The sequence below is a fragment of the Anabrus simplex genome, chromosome 1 (genome assembly GCF_040414725.1).
Source record: "Anabrus simplex isolate iqAnaSimp1 chromosome 1, ASM4041472v1, whole genome shotgun sequence".
Lineage (NCBI taxonomy): Eukaryota > Metazoa > Arthropoda > Insecta > Orthoptera > Tettigoniidae > Anabrus > Anabrus simplex.
The window spans coordinates 641,558,658-641,573,446 of NC_090265.1; the positions used below are offsets into that span (position 1 = coordinate 641,558,658).

Below are 14,789 nucleotides of genomic sequence, written 5' to 3' on the forward strand. Positions count from 1 at the left end.
GGGATACAAGTGGGGAGTATGACCAGTACCTCGCCCAGGCGGCGTCACCTGCTATGCTGAACAGGGGACTTGTGGAGGGATGGGAAGATTGGAAGGGATAGGCAAGGAAGAGGGAAGGAAGCGGCCGTGGCCTTAAGTTAGGTACCATCCCGGCATTCGCCTGGGGGAGAAGTGGGAAACCACGGAAAGCCACTTCCAGGATGGCTGAGGTGGGAATCGAACCCACCTCTACTCAGTTGACCTCCCGAGGCTGAGTGGACCCCGTTCCAGCCCTCGTACCACTTTTCAAATTTCGTGGCAGAGCTGGGAATCGAACCCGGGCCTCCGGGGGTGGCAGCTAATCACGCTAACCACTACACCACAGAGGCGGACAATACAGAATATGCTTAAATATATTCAAATGGTAGCTTTTGTCATTTATGTTGTTATCCGAGGATTGCATTTATTGAATTATTTACATTCGTCCGACTCGTTGGCTGAATGGTTAGCGTACTGGCCTTCGGTTCAGAGGGTCCCGGCTTCGATTCCCGGCCGGGTCGGGGATTTTCATCACTTCTGATTAATTCTTCTGGCTCTGGGACTGGGTGTATGTGTCCGTTCCAACACTCTCCTCTTCATATTCAGACAACATACCACACTTCCCATCACCACAGAAACACGCAATGGTGCTTACATCCCTCCATATAGGGTTGGGGTCAGGAAGGGCATCCTGCCATAGAACAGGGTCAAACCCGCATGTGCGACACAATTCGCACCCGAGACCCCACAGGTGTGGGGAAAGCGGTAGGAAAATAAGAAATAAAGTTTTACATTCGGACAAAGTCATGTGGTCGCCAATATAAATCCTTCCTGTTCCACTTCTATGCTTTGTATGTACTCGCTGAACTTACAATTGTTACGTCATGTACCCTTGCACTGTGTGCGCTCCGGTGGCATTTGAGCTGCCATAACTGCGCTGCCACACATTAGCACACAAGAAGTTGTCGCCACTGCTTGCAAGTACACTTTCACCAAATGAACGACATATCACAGCGCGGATTAGCATGGTGTTGACAACAGTTGGCGTAGGTCTATAGACCAGCGGTTCTGGAACATTTTACCTGTGCCCCCTCCCCCAGTAATTACTTCACAGTCTAATTTCTTTATTTAAATAGACGTCCGGCTCCATGGCTAAATGGTTAGCATGCTGGCCTTTGGTCACAGGGGTCCCGGGTTCGATTCCCGGCAGGGTCGGGAATTTTAACCATAATTGGTTAATTTCTCTGGCACGGAGACTGGGTGTGTGTGTGTCGTCTTCATCATCATTTCATCCTCATCACGACGCGCAGGTCGCCTACGGGTGTCAAATCAAAAGACCTGCACCTGGCGAGCCGAACATGTCCTCGGACACTCCCGGCACTAAAAGCCATACGCCATTTCATTTCATTTCATTTAAATAGACGAGTCAGTTTCAATTTTTATTAAGTTTTGTGCTACTTCTCACCTGTATCCACAGTACTTGACGAGCTGAGGCCAGTTCTCCAGATATTCCTTGCAGGCGTGGACCACGTACAGCTTGTGAAGTTCCCGAAACACTGTGCCCCTGAAATACCAAAATTATTAACTTGTGCAACATTGAAACCTTAAATCATATCAAGGTACTACTTACTTTCTCGTTCTCCAAGCGTTAAACTCTCTGATTATCTGTCCACCCCTCCCCCCTCCTTCTATAGAAGAAACTTGATTTGCTGATTAACATCTCCCGGTTCTTCTTTGGTTTCCCGTGTGGCTGGAGGTGGTAGAAAGTATTCACGGTATACCCTGGCTGTTTTAAGAGGCGACTAGGAGGGGAACCCCAGGGGATGTCACCTAGGGAGCATGGTTTGGCGTCCACAGGGCCCTTAGCTGAGTTCTGGTATTGTTTCCACTTACTTGATCAAGATTCCTCACTGTAATCTAATCCTATCCGACCTCCCTTGGCCAACCCTACCTCAACGGTATTAGGTTTCTGAGGCCTAGAGTGTACTCCATTTCCGTGCCCCATGTGGGCCTTCACTTTCTATTGTTGATACCTTCACTCTCCAAAGGATCGGACCTTTTCTACTTTTTCTTCTGATTAGTGTTAGAGGATGGTTGTCCGGTTGTACTTCCTCTTAAATTAACAATCATCACCACTAGAGCCCTGCGCAGATATATAAAATATTATCCGCATCTGCTCCGCATCCACACTTCCTTCATCCACATTCGCATCCACACATGGTTATCCGCGGATGTTGTAAATATTTAACTACAGTACCGGTATATTACACCATCCAAGGCACTGAAAATGATGGATCTGTTAACATAATACAATAGGCCTGACACCTGGCAACAGAACCTCTACAGTCACAGGTTCATGAGGTATTTCTCTTGCTACAACAACGGACGCATTGACTTTTGTTTCTTCCTTCCATTAATTGTGGGCAGGAGCCATTTAAGCTTAGGTCAGATTTACAGCTTTATGGCCTCAAGGCTCTTTATATATCCCCATTCTTCCATACCACTGTCAACCACAAGCAAAACTGAGAGTATAACTAAGTGAAAATCAATAAACTTCATTATTCAGAAATTACCAGCAAAATTATCCGCACTGCCATACAGTTTGCATTTGCCAAAACACCAACTTTGCGGAGGGCTCTAATATGGTGTACCTCGTGACTGGGAAGAGAATAGATCTGCCTTTGTTCGGAATTGGGAGATCGAAACCCGGTTGGTTAAGAAAGCCGAGCAATACGGCTAAATATGTTGTTACGCTGATCACGTATCCTTCCATATCTACAGGCAATCTGATTGAGCATCTTGGTAGGTTGAGGCTCTTCAGGCTGTATTGCTATAGGTTGATTATACAATAATAATAATAATCTATACAGTATATATAAAATAAGAGTTTTGTCTGTACGTTGCTCAGAATTTGAAAAGAATGGTATTTCTGTATCGGTCATGTCCACAGTAACCAGGAAATGCACTTTTTACTTTTCCGTAATTTCTGTCTGTCTGTATGTATGTATGTATGTACACGCATAATTAAAAAACGGCCAAAGAGAATTGAATGAAAATCGGTATGCAAAGTCGGGGAATAAGTCGCTACAATCTAGACCATAAATAATGTTATTCACGCTGATAGAAAGGCCTAAAATTTAATTTTCAAATATTTATGTTTTTAGTAGTCATATCTTCATAAAAATTGGTATGCAAAGTCAAGGAGTACGTCGCTACAATCTAGCCTATGAATACTTTTATTCACGCTGAGTAAAATGGTAGTTTAAAGGAAGGCCTAAAATTTAATTTTTAAATATTTACGTTATTAGTGGTCCTATTTAATTGAAAATTGGTATGCAAAGTCGGAGAATGAGCTACTACAATTTAAGCTATAAGTAATTTTATTTATGCTGAGTGAAATGGTAGTTTAGTGGAAGGCCTAAATGTAATTCTCAAATATTTATATTATTCGTTGTCGTATCGATAAATACTACATAACCAAAGTTATACAGAATTAAATTTCCGACCATTTATGTCTTATACATTTTTACCGTACCGGCTATGATAACACAGATATTCATGAATTTGCATTTTTTTTGCTAAGTCCATAGCAACGCCGAGCCACGAGAAAATGGGTTAACAGAATTTAATGAAAATCGGTGTATAGAGTCGTGGAATAAGAAACTACAGTCTAAGCTATAAACAATTTTATTCATCCTGGATGAAATTGTAGTTTAGGAGAAGGTGCCTAAAGTGTAATTTTTAAATACCAACGTCCTATCGAAAAGTACTATATAAAAAGTTATAGAGAATAAAATTTCCGATCATTTATCTTTTATTCAGTTTTACCGTACCGACTATGATAAGAGTGGTATTTCAGAGTCGGAAGAAAACGAAATGTGAAGGCCTATAATATCGAAAGTGCATAACATTGATCAACAATAACATTACATTGACCTTTGTTTATTGTGATGTTATTTGTCTCTTATGCTGCCTCTCAACTCCGATAGATGGGATTACTGCTGCGTACCTAGTATAACAGCCTGACTGAATATTGGCGGGAAATAGCCGGGGAGTTAGAAATATTCTTCTTTAGCATGCCATTCCTCTGGTTCATACATTTTCTGATACAGCTGGTATGTAACAAACTGGATCATCATAGTATTTCAGCTATTCGATCCCTACTCTGACGCGCTGTTTTGAATGAGCAGTGTGCATACTTAAGGCAGAGCCTCACTTAGTGGTAGTAGTAGTAGTAGCAGTAGTATGGCCTGGTTTAGAATAACAATTTAGTCCGTTTCGAAATTATAGCACTACAATATTCACTAAATAACTCAAAATTCAACTCTGAAAAGAGCCGTTTCTTAAGAAAAGCTTCTTTCTCTTCACTTTTATTATATTCTTCATTCAATTTATTTCAAACTAGCAGTGAAGAGGGGGTTTCTCTTCTGGCTTGGAGGAAAAATTTGCCTTCAAGTCAGATGGATTTTCCCGCCGCCAGTGTGGTAAATTGATATTTTCTGTGACCATGAAATTTGGTCTGGAGGCTATTTATGGTCCCAGTATTGATAAGGAATCGAAAATTATTTGTTTTCTCAAAGCAATAAAATTCATGACTTAAAGGGTTAATATAACTAATTTATCTATTTATTAAAGTTTTCAGTTTTATGAATACAAATAGAAATGTTAATCAAATGCTATATTAAATTGTACTTTTATGACTTGTTCAAAACACACATTTGCAGAATCAAACACAGCTTAAGAATTAAATTTTGTACAATGGCTTGCTCCTTTATACCATGCACCAAAGAGTAGTCTACGTAAAGAAATTATCACGTTTGATGGTAATTCTAGTGATGATGGACTGAAATGGGTATATTTAAGAAAGAAACAGCTGATCTTCTACTATTGTTCTTTTCAAATTCAATACACTCTGAATATTAAGTCCCATTTTCAAACACAAAGTAATCTGAATGAGGCCGGCGAACATTCTGCACTACACTTGCTGATATTTTCGGCGTGCTGTGTATTCGAAAGATATCAACGGCGCTGATTCAGGGTGCGAACTGACCATTAATAACACAAGACTCATCACTGTCCTTTTTCTCACAGAACTGCAATGTTATTTCTCTTAAGAAATCCATTATTAAAAAGCACTTATCAGACCTGATTGCGACTGGATTTTTAATTCTTGGTTGCAACAAATATAAATAATAAATACCGAACAAGTTGGTTACGCGATTTTGGTCATGTAACTATCAACTTAAATTCGGGAGATAGAGGGTCCGAAAACCCCCCATTCAGCAGTCCTGAATAAATATATATAGGCTATTTACCGAATGAGTTGACCGTGCGGTTAGCGTAGCGTAGCTCTTAGCTTGCATTCGGAAGATAGGGGGTTCGAACCCCACTGTCGGCAGCCCTGAAGATGGTTTTCCGTGATTTCCCATTTTCACACCAGGCAAATGCTGGGGCTGTACCTTAACTAAGGCCACGGACGCTTCCTTCCCGTTCCTAGGCCTTTCCTGTCCTATCGTCGCCATAAGACCTATCTGTGTCGGTGCGACGTAAAAAAAAAACAAATAGCAAATCATATCAGAACCACACCTCGCCCACATTTTTATGTTCAGTTGTCCACAAGTAAAGGAATGGAATGTGTACAGTAATTACATGAGAATCTGGGCCCTACTCATCACATTACATCAGCGATCCCCAACTTCATGCTCGCACGTCCACCTTTTAGAAATTATTGGTGACCCCTTCCACTCACTTCGCTGCTTAATACTCCTGTTATGGTTCGGGCGCTTATTTTAACAATGTAACAATGCATACATTATAGTGCTATTAAAACAATGTGCGTGTTCTGACAGTTCGCAGCACGTGGCGCCGAACAAAGGAGTGGGAGCGCTGTGTTGCCACATGATCCGGCAGGAGTTACTACATCACAGTTAACATCTCTCGTTCTGCGCTAGGCTCTGCGGAAAATAATATCCATTAACGGCGATCATGAAAACGTTAGAAAAACGTTAAATATCGTTGCTATTATTCCAAGGTGGCTCAGCAGTAATTTTATCAGCTCAAATATCGTAAGACAAACTCCTCATTCCCCTTCTTCATAGGCTTTAATCAGTCGGGTTTTGCCCGGTGTTGATAACCTGTCATGTGATGGTCCAATTACATCCACTCCCTCTCTTTCCCCTTCACCTTCTTCCCAAGGCTCCTTTTCTTTCTTTTCTTTTTCTTTCCCTACTCTAATTACTGTAGCTTGAGAAATTTTAAAGCTGCTGCTGTTCTTTCTACAACTTTGTTAACGTCTATCAGTGGGCCTCCATTTTTCCCTTCAGCCTCAAAATATTCCCGTAAGGCACATACCATATCGCGAGCTTGACCACGAATAGCGAAGCCATACCTCCCCATTACGCTCGCCTTTTTTCTAGGCGAATGAATTCTAGGTCGTCCTCGTTGTTTAGCGGCGCTCTGAACGGGTTGCAACATTTTGAGTTCAGTAAATGAGACGGTGTTAAAATTACACTATACTAAACAATACTATAATTTACACTACACTAGAATGCCAGCCTCGACGATGATACACTTATTAACACAAACACAATAGCACTATAATATTTAGTTGATTTAAAAAACACACTATACAGACAATGAAATCTCTCAAAGTAGACATTGTTAGCCCAGCCACATGTGCTACGGTATACTATATTGGCAACGTGGAACTCGGACCGACCTTCTCAGGAAGCTTTCTGACAGCGGGGGTAGGAAAAGGGAGAGTGCATGCCGAGCTGGGATTGGCTGAAACGGGAGGCGTGTACTGGTTGCCATAGTAACTGCCACCTCCTACTACCACGTTGAGAGCTGTCAGAACACGCACATTGTTTTAATAGCACTTTAATTCAATCACACTGACCATGGTTGCATTTCAGTATAACTGCAACAGTTAGTTGCATATTCTTAATAAGAACAGCCCTGATAATATGTAAGTTCTTAACAACCACTGTTTCATTTTTGGAATATTAATAATGCAGTCCACCTCTGCGATTAGCTGCCACCCCCGAAGGCCCGGGTTCGATTCCCGGCTCTGCCACGAAATTTGAAGGGTGGCATGAGGGCTGGAACGGCGTCCACTCAGTATCGGGAGGTCAGCTGAATGGAGGGGGATTCGATTCCCCCCTCAGCCATCCTCCAAGTGCTTTTCCGTGGTTTCCCACTTCTCCTCCAGGCAAATACCGGAATTGTACATTACTTAAGGCCACGGCCGCTTCCTTCCCTCTACCTTGTCTATCCCTTCCAATCTTCCCATCCCCACACAAGGCCCCTGTTCAGCATAGCAGGTGAGACCGCCTGGGCAAGGTACTGGTAATCCTCCCCAGTTGTATCCTTTCCCAACGTCTCACGCTCCAGGACACTGCCCTTGAGGCGGTAGAGGTGGAATCCCTCGCTGACTCCGAGGGAAAAACCAACTCTGGAGGTAAAGAGATTAAGAAAGAAAGAAAGAAAGAAAGAAAGAAAGAAAAAGAAAGAAAGAAAGAAAGAAAGAAAGAAAGAAAGAAAGAAAGAAAGAAGAATATTGGCTCCTTTCTTTTGTTATACTTGTAATGTAAAAAATTTGATTATTAACATCGTAAGATAATCCTAAAGAAAGGATTTTTAATTTAACTTATAGAAATCCCTTCCAACAATTCTTTTCTCGACACCTTACTTCTTCAAAGTTGGTTAGCAAGACGTAACATGCGCATTACATTTGTCTCTTATGCTGAATACATTTTTCAAGTTTAGTGACAACTGTATTAATAGGGCGTTAACAGCGAGATGTTTCATTTCACTGCCATGAATTATACAAACACCTTGTTGTATTCGTTAAACAACTGTTGATGAAAGAAACACATTTAGATGTTTCATTTCACTGCCCTGAATTATACAAACAACTTGTTATATTCGTTAAACAATTGTTGATGAAACACATTTAGATGTTCAAAACAAATTCGTGAAGATAAGGAAATATTGTTATGCAACCAACAAGCCTAGCGCTTTCAGGTCCCTATGTTTATATCGGGCCTTATGCTGAATCCAGAAGAAACTTTTTCATAGCTTGAATTTATCCTTACAAATTCAAATATTTCGAACCACCTTTAAGATATGAGCAAAATTGCCAGTAGGAAACATCTTGGGACAAAGAAATGCATTGTATGTACCAGCAATAGGGTAGCTCACCTCAAAATGCAAAGGGAGCGAAATCTTACGAGTATTTTAAAAGTAACTTACCATTTGGTTACTCAGTGATGGGTGATCGATCAAATGGCACTATATATTTGGAACTATTATATATACATTGCGCACAGGTGTTCAAATTTGTAAAGCAGATTCTTGACTCAGGGACAGTTGCAAATTGCGATCACTGAACGAGTGGTCACCGACGGACTGGCCGCGTGGTTTGGGTCACATAACTGTCAGCTTACATTCGGGAGAGAGTGGGTGCGAACCCCACTGTCGGCAACTCAGAAGATGGCTTTCCGTGATTTCCCATGTTCACACCAGGCAAATACTGGGGGATGTACCTTAATTAAGGCCAAGGCCGCTTCCTTCCGGCTCCTAGCATTTTTCTTGTCGGTGCGACGTAAAACAAATTACTTGGTCCAAGAGCCTCAACTGCATACTAATCCTTTCTCAGAATCTGGGATGGCTAGGTGCCTTTCATTGGTGACAGTTTTTAATAAACTCCATGACGAAATCTGGGTTATTCAAGCTATCTGTTTGCTAGATCTTTAGTGGCGAACAAGAAGGGCCTCTGATAGTTTTACCTTTTAAAATATGCACCGGTGACTTCCTGCGACGTTGAATGGTCACTCTCAGCGTAGAAGAGAATGTTATCGAATCAGCGCCAGAACATCACAATGAAAAAAATGGAGCGTTACTTGGTGACACACTGCTGTACTATTTGTGTTACTTAATATGGTTTTAAAGGCTTTAAAGAGAGATTCTATATAAATTTTAATGTACTCGCTTCGGCGGCACATCCAACATTTGTTTGTTTCATTTTCAGGTCATGAGGGCAACAGGAATTTAGCTACAATACTATGCCTTTGCTGGCAGGACCTAGTGTTTACAGTGCACTGTGCCTTCTGCTACAGGGTAGGGCAATTTTGTTATTTTCATTGACCTGTCTCAGTCTCATCCTTGGCTTTGACAATATGAAAGTGACTGAGGTATGAGCGATGCTAGTAATACCATTCCTTATGCAGCCAGTTCCTGCTATGAATGGTGTGAAAATGGTACCCGTAGGATCGGTTGATGCACGCGTTTCAGTGGGCTTGGCAGACTGATATGTAATAGCAACTTCTGGCTCGGTCAGTGGATGGGTGGCTTTACGTCCGTACTGCTGCTTAATTGATCAAAGGCGCGTCACGCCAATTCATATTGCTTATCAGAAAAGCACGGTCTCCTGCGCATTTGCGCCAGGCCACACACTGGCCAATTAACGACGAAGTACAATGCTAACCCGCACATCTAGAACATCATAGGCATAGCATATAACGAATTCGACAAGGCATTCAAGACCTGTAAGAGGTCGACAAGCTATAAATTTCTCGGCCCAGGGGCACCGTCGTTGAGCTGGTGAAAGAAAGGGTTGTGCGTGTGCGGTGAGGAAAGCAAGGGGAAACTACCTAACTCCCCATTTCCCTATTATACCTCTTCAGTGTTCGGCTCCATGCCTAAAAGTTTAACGTGCTGGCCTTTGGTCACGGGGGTCCCGGGTTCGATTCCCGGCAGGGTCGGGAATTTTAACCTTAATTGGTTAATTTCGCTGGCACCGGGGCTGGGTGTATGTGTTTTCTTCATCATTATTTCATCCTCATCACGACGCGCAGGTCGCCTACGGGAGTCAAATAAAAAGACCTGCATTTGGCGAGCCGAACTTGTCCTCGGACACTCCCGGCACTAAAAGCCATACGCTATTTCATTTTTTTTTGCCTCTTCAGTGATGCCTAGGCCATCTATGACAGTTGATGGCTTAGCTGTTGAGGATCCAACCAGCCTTAGGGCTGAGGACTGAACATACATACAATACTACTCCGAGATTTACAGTGCATAACATTATTTTTTAATATTTGAATTATTTTGGTTATGCCTTTCATTTGATTATTTGATTGTATCAAAATTAGAAAACTGTAGGCTATATAAATTATTTAAAGCAACAACGATCTGCCCTATATATGGAGGTATTTAAATAATTTTACTGTCTCATATTATAACCACAAGTCATAATACAAAGGAATATACGAACAATTTTGTAAATTTAATGCATTAATATGAATAATACATCTTTCACTGATATTTACTACATTTTTATGTACATATTTCGCATTGTAATAAGCGAAAATCCGGGCGCTAGTGATGATGATGATGAGTGTAGCGGGTGCTTCGGTACTTCGCAGTAGAACGGGTGGTCTACCTAGTCCGCTGTACGGGAAGTCGGACCGATATGTCAAACAGGGCATTATAGGATTAATTAAATGACATTATTATTATTATTATTATTATTATTATTATTATTATTATTATTATTATTATTATTATTATTATTATTATTATTATTATTATTATTATATAGCTCCTTAAACTGGATTATCAATCACCATAAACGCAAAGGCCGTAGAGACTGACAGTTTAAAAGCACAGTAAATGCAAGTTTCCGGTTGAAGGAGAGTCGTAATGAAGTGTAATGGAGAGACTGTTGCGCACATCGGGGGGTCTGTCAAACTGAACTTGCCCTCACTGTGTAGCCGAAGCGGAGGAGAAATTGTCTTCGTTTTCCTTTATCACGTGACGCTGAGCGCGAAGCTGTGTTAAGACGGAATCGAGTTAGTGTCGACCGTATTGACAAGACTCCCGTCTGTATCCGAGTCTAATTGAGCCGATATCTTGTGCTCCCTCGTTATTCTTGCCGTGCATCACAAGAACTGGCCATACAGACGGGAGAATATGTCTGCTACGTCATGGTCGCTTTTTCATAGAGTGAAAATGACAGACTTCGTCGCTAGCCTCTCGCCAAGGCCACTGCGGTCGAACTTTCGAGACTTTCCAAATCAGGAAAGTAATTTCTCTTCCCTGTCGATGGGGTCGTAGAATTAAATACATGCTAGGTATCCCCTTCCAGAAAATCTGGAGAAACTGCTGAATGGTATGGACTAGATTCCTGTATGACAGAGTACGAAGATTCTAGATTAAATTCGTCTGACGCCCGGCTGTATTGGCAAACCACTAGACGTTTCTGTGAAGCGGTATTGTATATTACAAACGCGTATGAAAAATTCGGCCGAGTTTTGTTCTGTTTGGTACTTTCCGTCTGTGAAGACCTTTCTGTTATCCATAACAATTATAGAAACGTAGCTGTAAATGTGATGACAAAGTGAATAAAGTGTAGAAAAGTACATTGTAAATATATATTTTACAAGTTCCTTTACGTCGCACCGACACAGATAGGTCTTATGGCGACGATGGGACGGGAAAGGGCTAGGAATTCGAAGGAAGCGACCGTGGCCTTAATCAAGGTACAGGCCCTGCATTTGCCTACTGTGAATATGGGAAACCACGAAAAACGATCTTCAGGGCTTCCGACAGTGTGGTTCGAACTCACTGTCTCCCGAATGAAAACTCACAGCTGCGCGCCCCTAACCGCATGGAGAACTAGCTCGTTTTTTCTGTTTTAATTGCTATTATGCGTGAGGAAATAACGGTATTTCAATTATTATACACTAGTCATTCATTAAAATGTATTTTTGTTTAATAATGAGAACAGTGTGCGAATACAAAAAGTGAATTTTTAAATTCATTTAGAACAAGAATAGACCCGAGTTTTAACATTAATCTGGGCCGATGATATAGATGTTAGACCCTCTGAATAATAATAATAATAATAATAATAATAATAATAATTGTTACCGTGTTTTTGGTGGTAGTTATGCGTGAAAGAAGGTGCGGGGGTGGTGAACGGGTCTCAAGCTACTGAAGTGAAATTAATTTTAAAATCTAACAAGGTTATATTTTCTTTTCAAAATTAGGTAACAACAAATAGAACAGGTACTTAGTAGCCGAAACACGATTTACAAATACATTTACATAGGTACCCCATTTGGGGCTTCAAAAGTCAGAAACATAATTCTTGAGCAATGAGCCCAACCTTACAATGAACACCATTCAACAAAGGGGCCGAAAACCCCCAAACATGCCAGAAACATCTGCTTCCAATTACATCCAAAAGCCTCCTTGAGGCAGAAACACAATTTTCAAAAAGGGCAACTTTCCCCTAAAATACAAGCCTATCATAGGCCACTCCGAACTCCACCTTTAAGCCGTCCTCAAAGGACATATACACAGGGGTAAAATACCCAATCTACTGAGGTCAATTAAATGAAAAGAAGGTTAATTAAATGACCTCTAAAATACAATTTGAGAGGAGGCGAACTTGCACTCCTAATACACTTTGCTTAAGACCTACTTGGCACTAGGCCGTTAATACAAGGGCTAATCCCATACTACAGAGGTGACTTAATAGCAATTTACATTATATTACGGAAGAATTGGTTGAGAAAAATAAGTTCACCTCAAGACGATGTGAGTGGGAGCTCGAGAGGGTTAAGCACTCTCTATCCCGATATGTCGTTTGAAAATAGAATAGATACCAGTTGTTTTTACATTTTAGGAAAAGGTTACATGGTTGAACGCTTAGAACCTGCCCCGAAAGTTAAACTGCTGAGCTAGCAAAGAAAGAAGTTATTAATCGGCCATTACCTTGTTGTTGACCGCTGCCGAAGAAAGAGGCGCTTCCCGCCCCCTGCTATGTACTTAACACACTGAAAGATGGAACAAAAGTGGCCCGGAGACCCAAAAATCAGCAGTTTATAACCTCTCGTGGAAAGTTCTAGGCGTTAGGGGAATGAAAACACCCGCCCACAACGTTTTTATTGGATAGGACCCCGCAACAGATTCAAGTTGGGGGAAGATACCCCTGATTGGTCAGAAATTAATTAAAGAAATTCGGGATTGGTTACATTCATAACAAGGGGAAGAAAGGGGTAAATATTGCCAACTTAAACAATGACAGAAAGAAATTTAACAAAGAACAAACTCTTGAAATTAAATTTTCTCCAAAAAAATAGTTCTTTGACTCCTCACTAGGTTGCACTATTGTTGATCTTCAGTAGAGTCCTCTAGAAGAGAAGGTTCACACTTCTTACTTCAAGCGAAACAAAAACACATCAAAAGTGACACAGTTCTAAAACTCAAAATTTTCCACGTGGTGACATCTTCTGCGAAAGTAGAGAATTAATAGCGTAGATAAAGTTCAGAGTTCCTCCAGCAGAGGAGTTTCAAAAGGCGCCCATTTAAATTAGCGGCGTGGAGGTGTACCACCCGGTACAATAATAATAATAATAATAATAATAATAATAATAATAATAATAATAATAATAATAATAATAATAATAATAATAGTCATCTTCATCGTCATAACATTAATCTTATATTTACAAGTTACGCATCACGAATGCATGTGGACAGAGTCTATATAGTCGCTTAAGAAGCATTGCGTTACCATGAAAGGACGAAAACAATGCAAGTTTTATACCAGAGGGAAATAACATTTTGAACTGTAAAATATTCCCAGAATTCTTAGAAATTAATTTCTTATAATGAAACAGCTCATCTAATTTTTAAGTAAGAGAAAAATATTAATTTACCGCTTATGTACGTATTTATCTATGTTAGTTACGCGATATTAAAGTCTCCGTGGCTCAGGCGGCGGAACATCGGCCTCTCACCGCTGGGTTCCGCGGTTCAAATCCCGGTCACTCCATGTGAGATTTGTGCTGGACAAAGCGGAGGCGGGACAGGTTTTTCTCCGGGTACTCCGGTTTTCCTTTTCACCTTTCATTCCAGAAACACACTCCAGTATCATTTAATTTCATCTCTCAGTCATTAATCATTGCCCCAGGAGAGTGCGACAGGCCTCGGCAGCCGGCACAATTCTTATCCCCGCCGCAAGATGGGGGTTTCATTCATTCCATCCCTGACCTGGTCACTGACTGGAAAACAGGTTGTAGGTTTTATTTTCACTATACAATACAACTTTCAATAATTATTACACATGCGCGCAAATAAGGTTTTGCACCATCAGATACTTAATCGTAGCTACGCTAGTCTCGACTGTTTGCTGTGGCGCTGTACAAATCAGTTAGCTCCGTCGAATAATATTTTGTGCGTTTTTCCGCTTTAAATATTTAACTAAATTAAAGGAAATATTTAGGTAAATAGACAACAGGGATTTTATAATTTGCTCTTTTTAAATAATAATTCCTAGTTTTAGGTAACTAGTATAGAATATTTTTCTCCAAAATGTGGGAGGGTGACAGCCCCCCCCCCCTTTGACCGCTCTCCCTTATCGCACCACTGATGTAAGGGGAAATATCCTTGTCATCGGTAAAGACTTTTTTTTTCTATATTAGAATACTTAGTGTTTTTCTTTTAGGGTAACAGGTTATTGGTTAAAGGAAAAGAAAATAAAAGATAAGAAAGAAAAAAGAAAAGAAAGATTCATACAGAGAAAGTAAGGCACGATGTTGTGAGTAATGGGTATCTACAAGAATAAAGGCGAAAGAGAGAAAGATGATGGGAATCGTTGTTTGTTATGTGGAGAAACAATGGGTGAGGCACATCTGCTAATCATGTATAGACAACGAGTGGATCACACCGCAAAGTATAGGACATTTTTTTTAAATATGTAG

At 40.8% G+C, this 14,789-nt stretch overlaps 1 protein-coding gene across 2 annotated transcripts in view; it reads right to left on the minus strand.

Annotated features, from left to right (window-relative positions):
• Trhn (tryptophan hydroxylase) overlaps positions 1-14,789 on the minus strand; it is a 177,785-nt gene that overhangs the window by 48,497 nt on the left and 114,499 nt on the right. For both annotated transcript variants that reach the window (XM_067135743.2, XM_067135741.2), the window contains one exon: positions 1,484-1,582. In XM_067135743.2, coding sequence (XP_066991844.1) covers positions 1,484-1,582 — 99 coding nt within the window. The remainder of the gene's footprint in view (positions 1-1,483; positions 1,583-14,789) is intronic.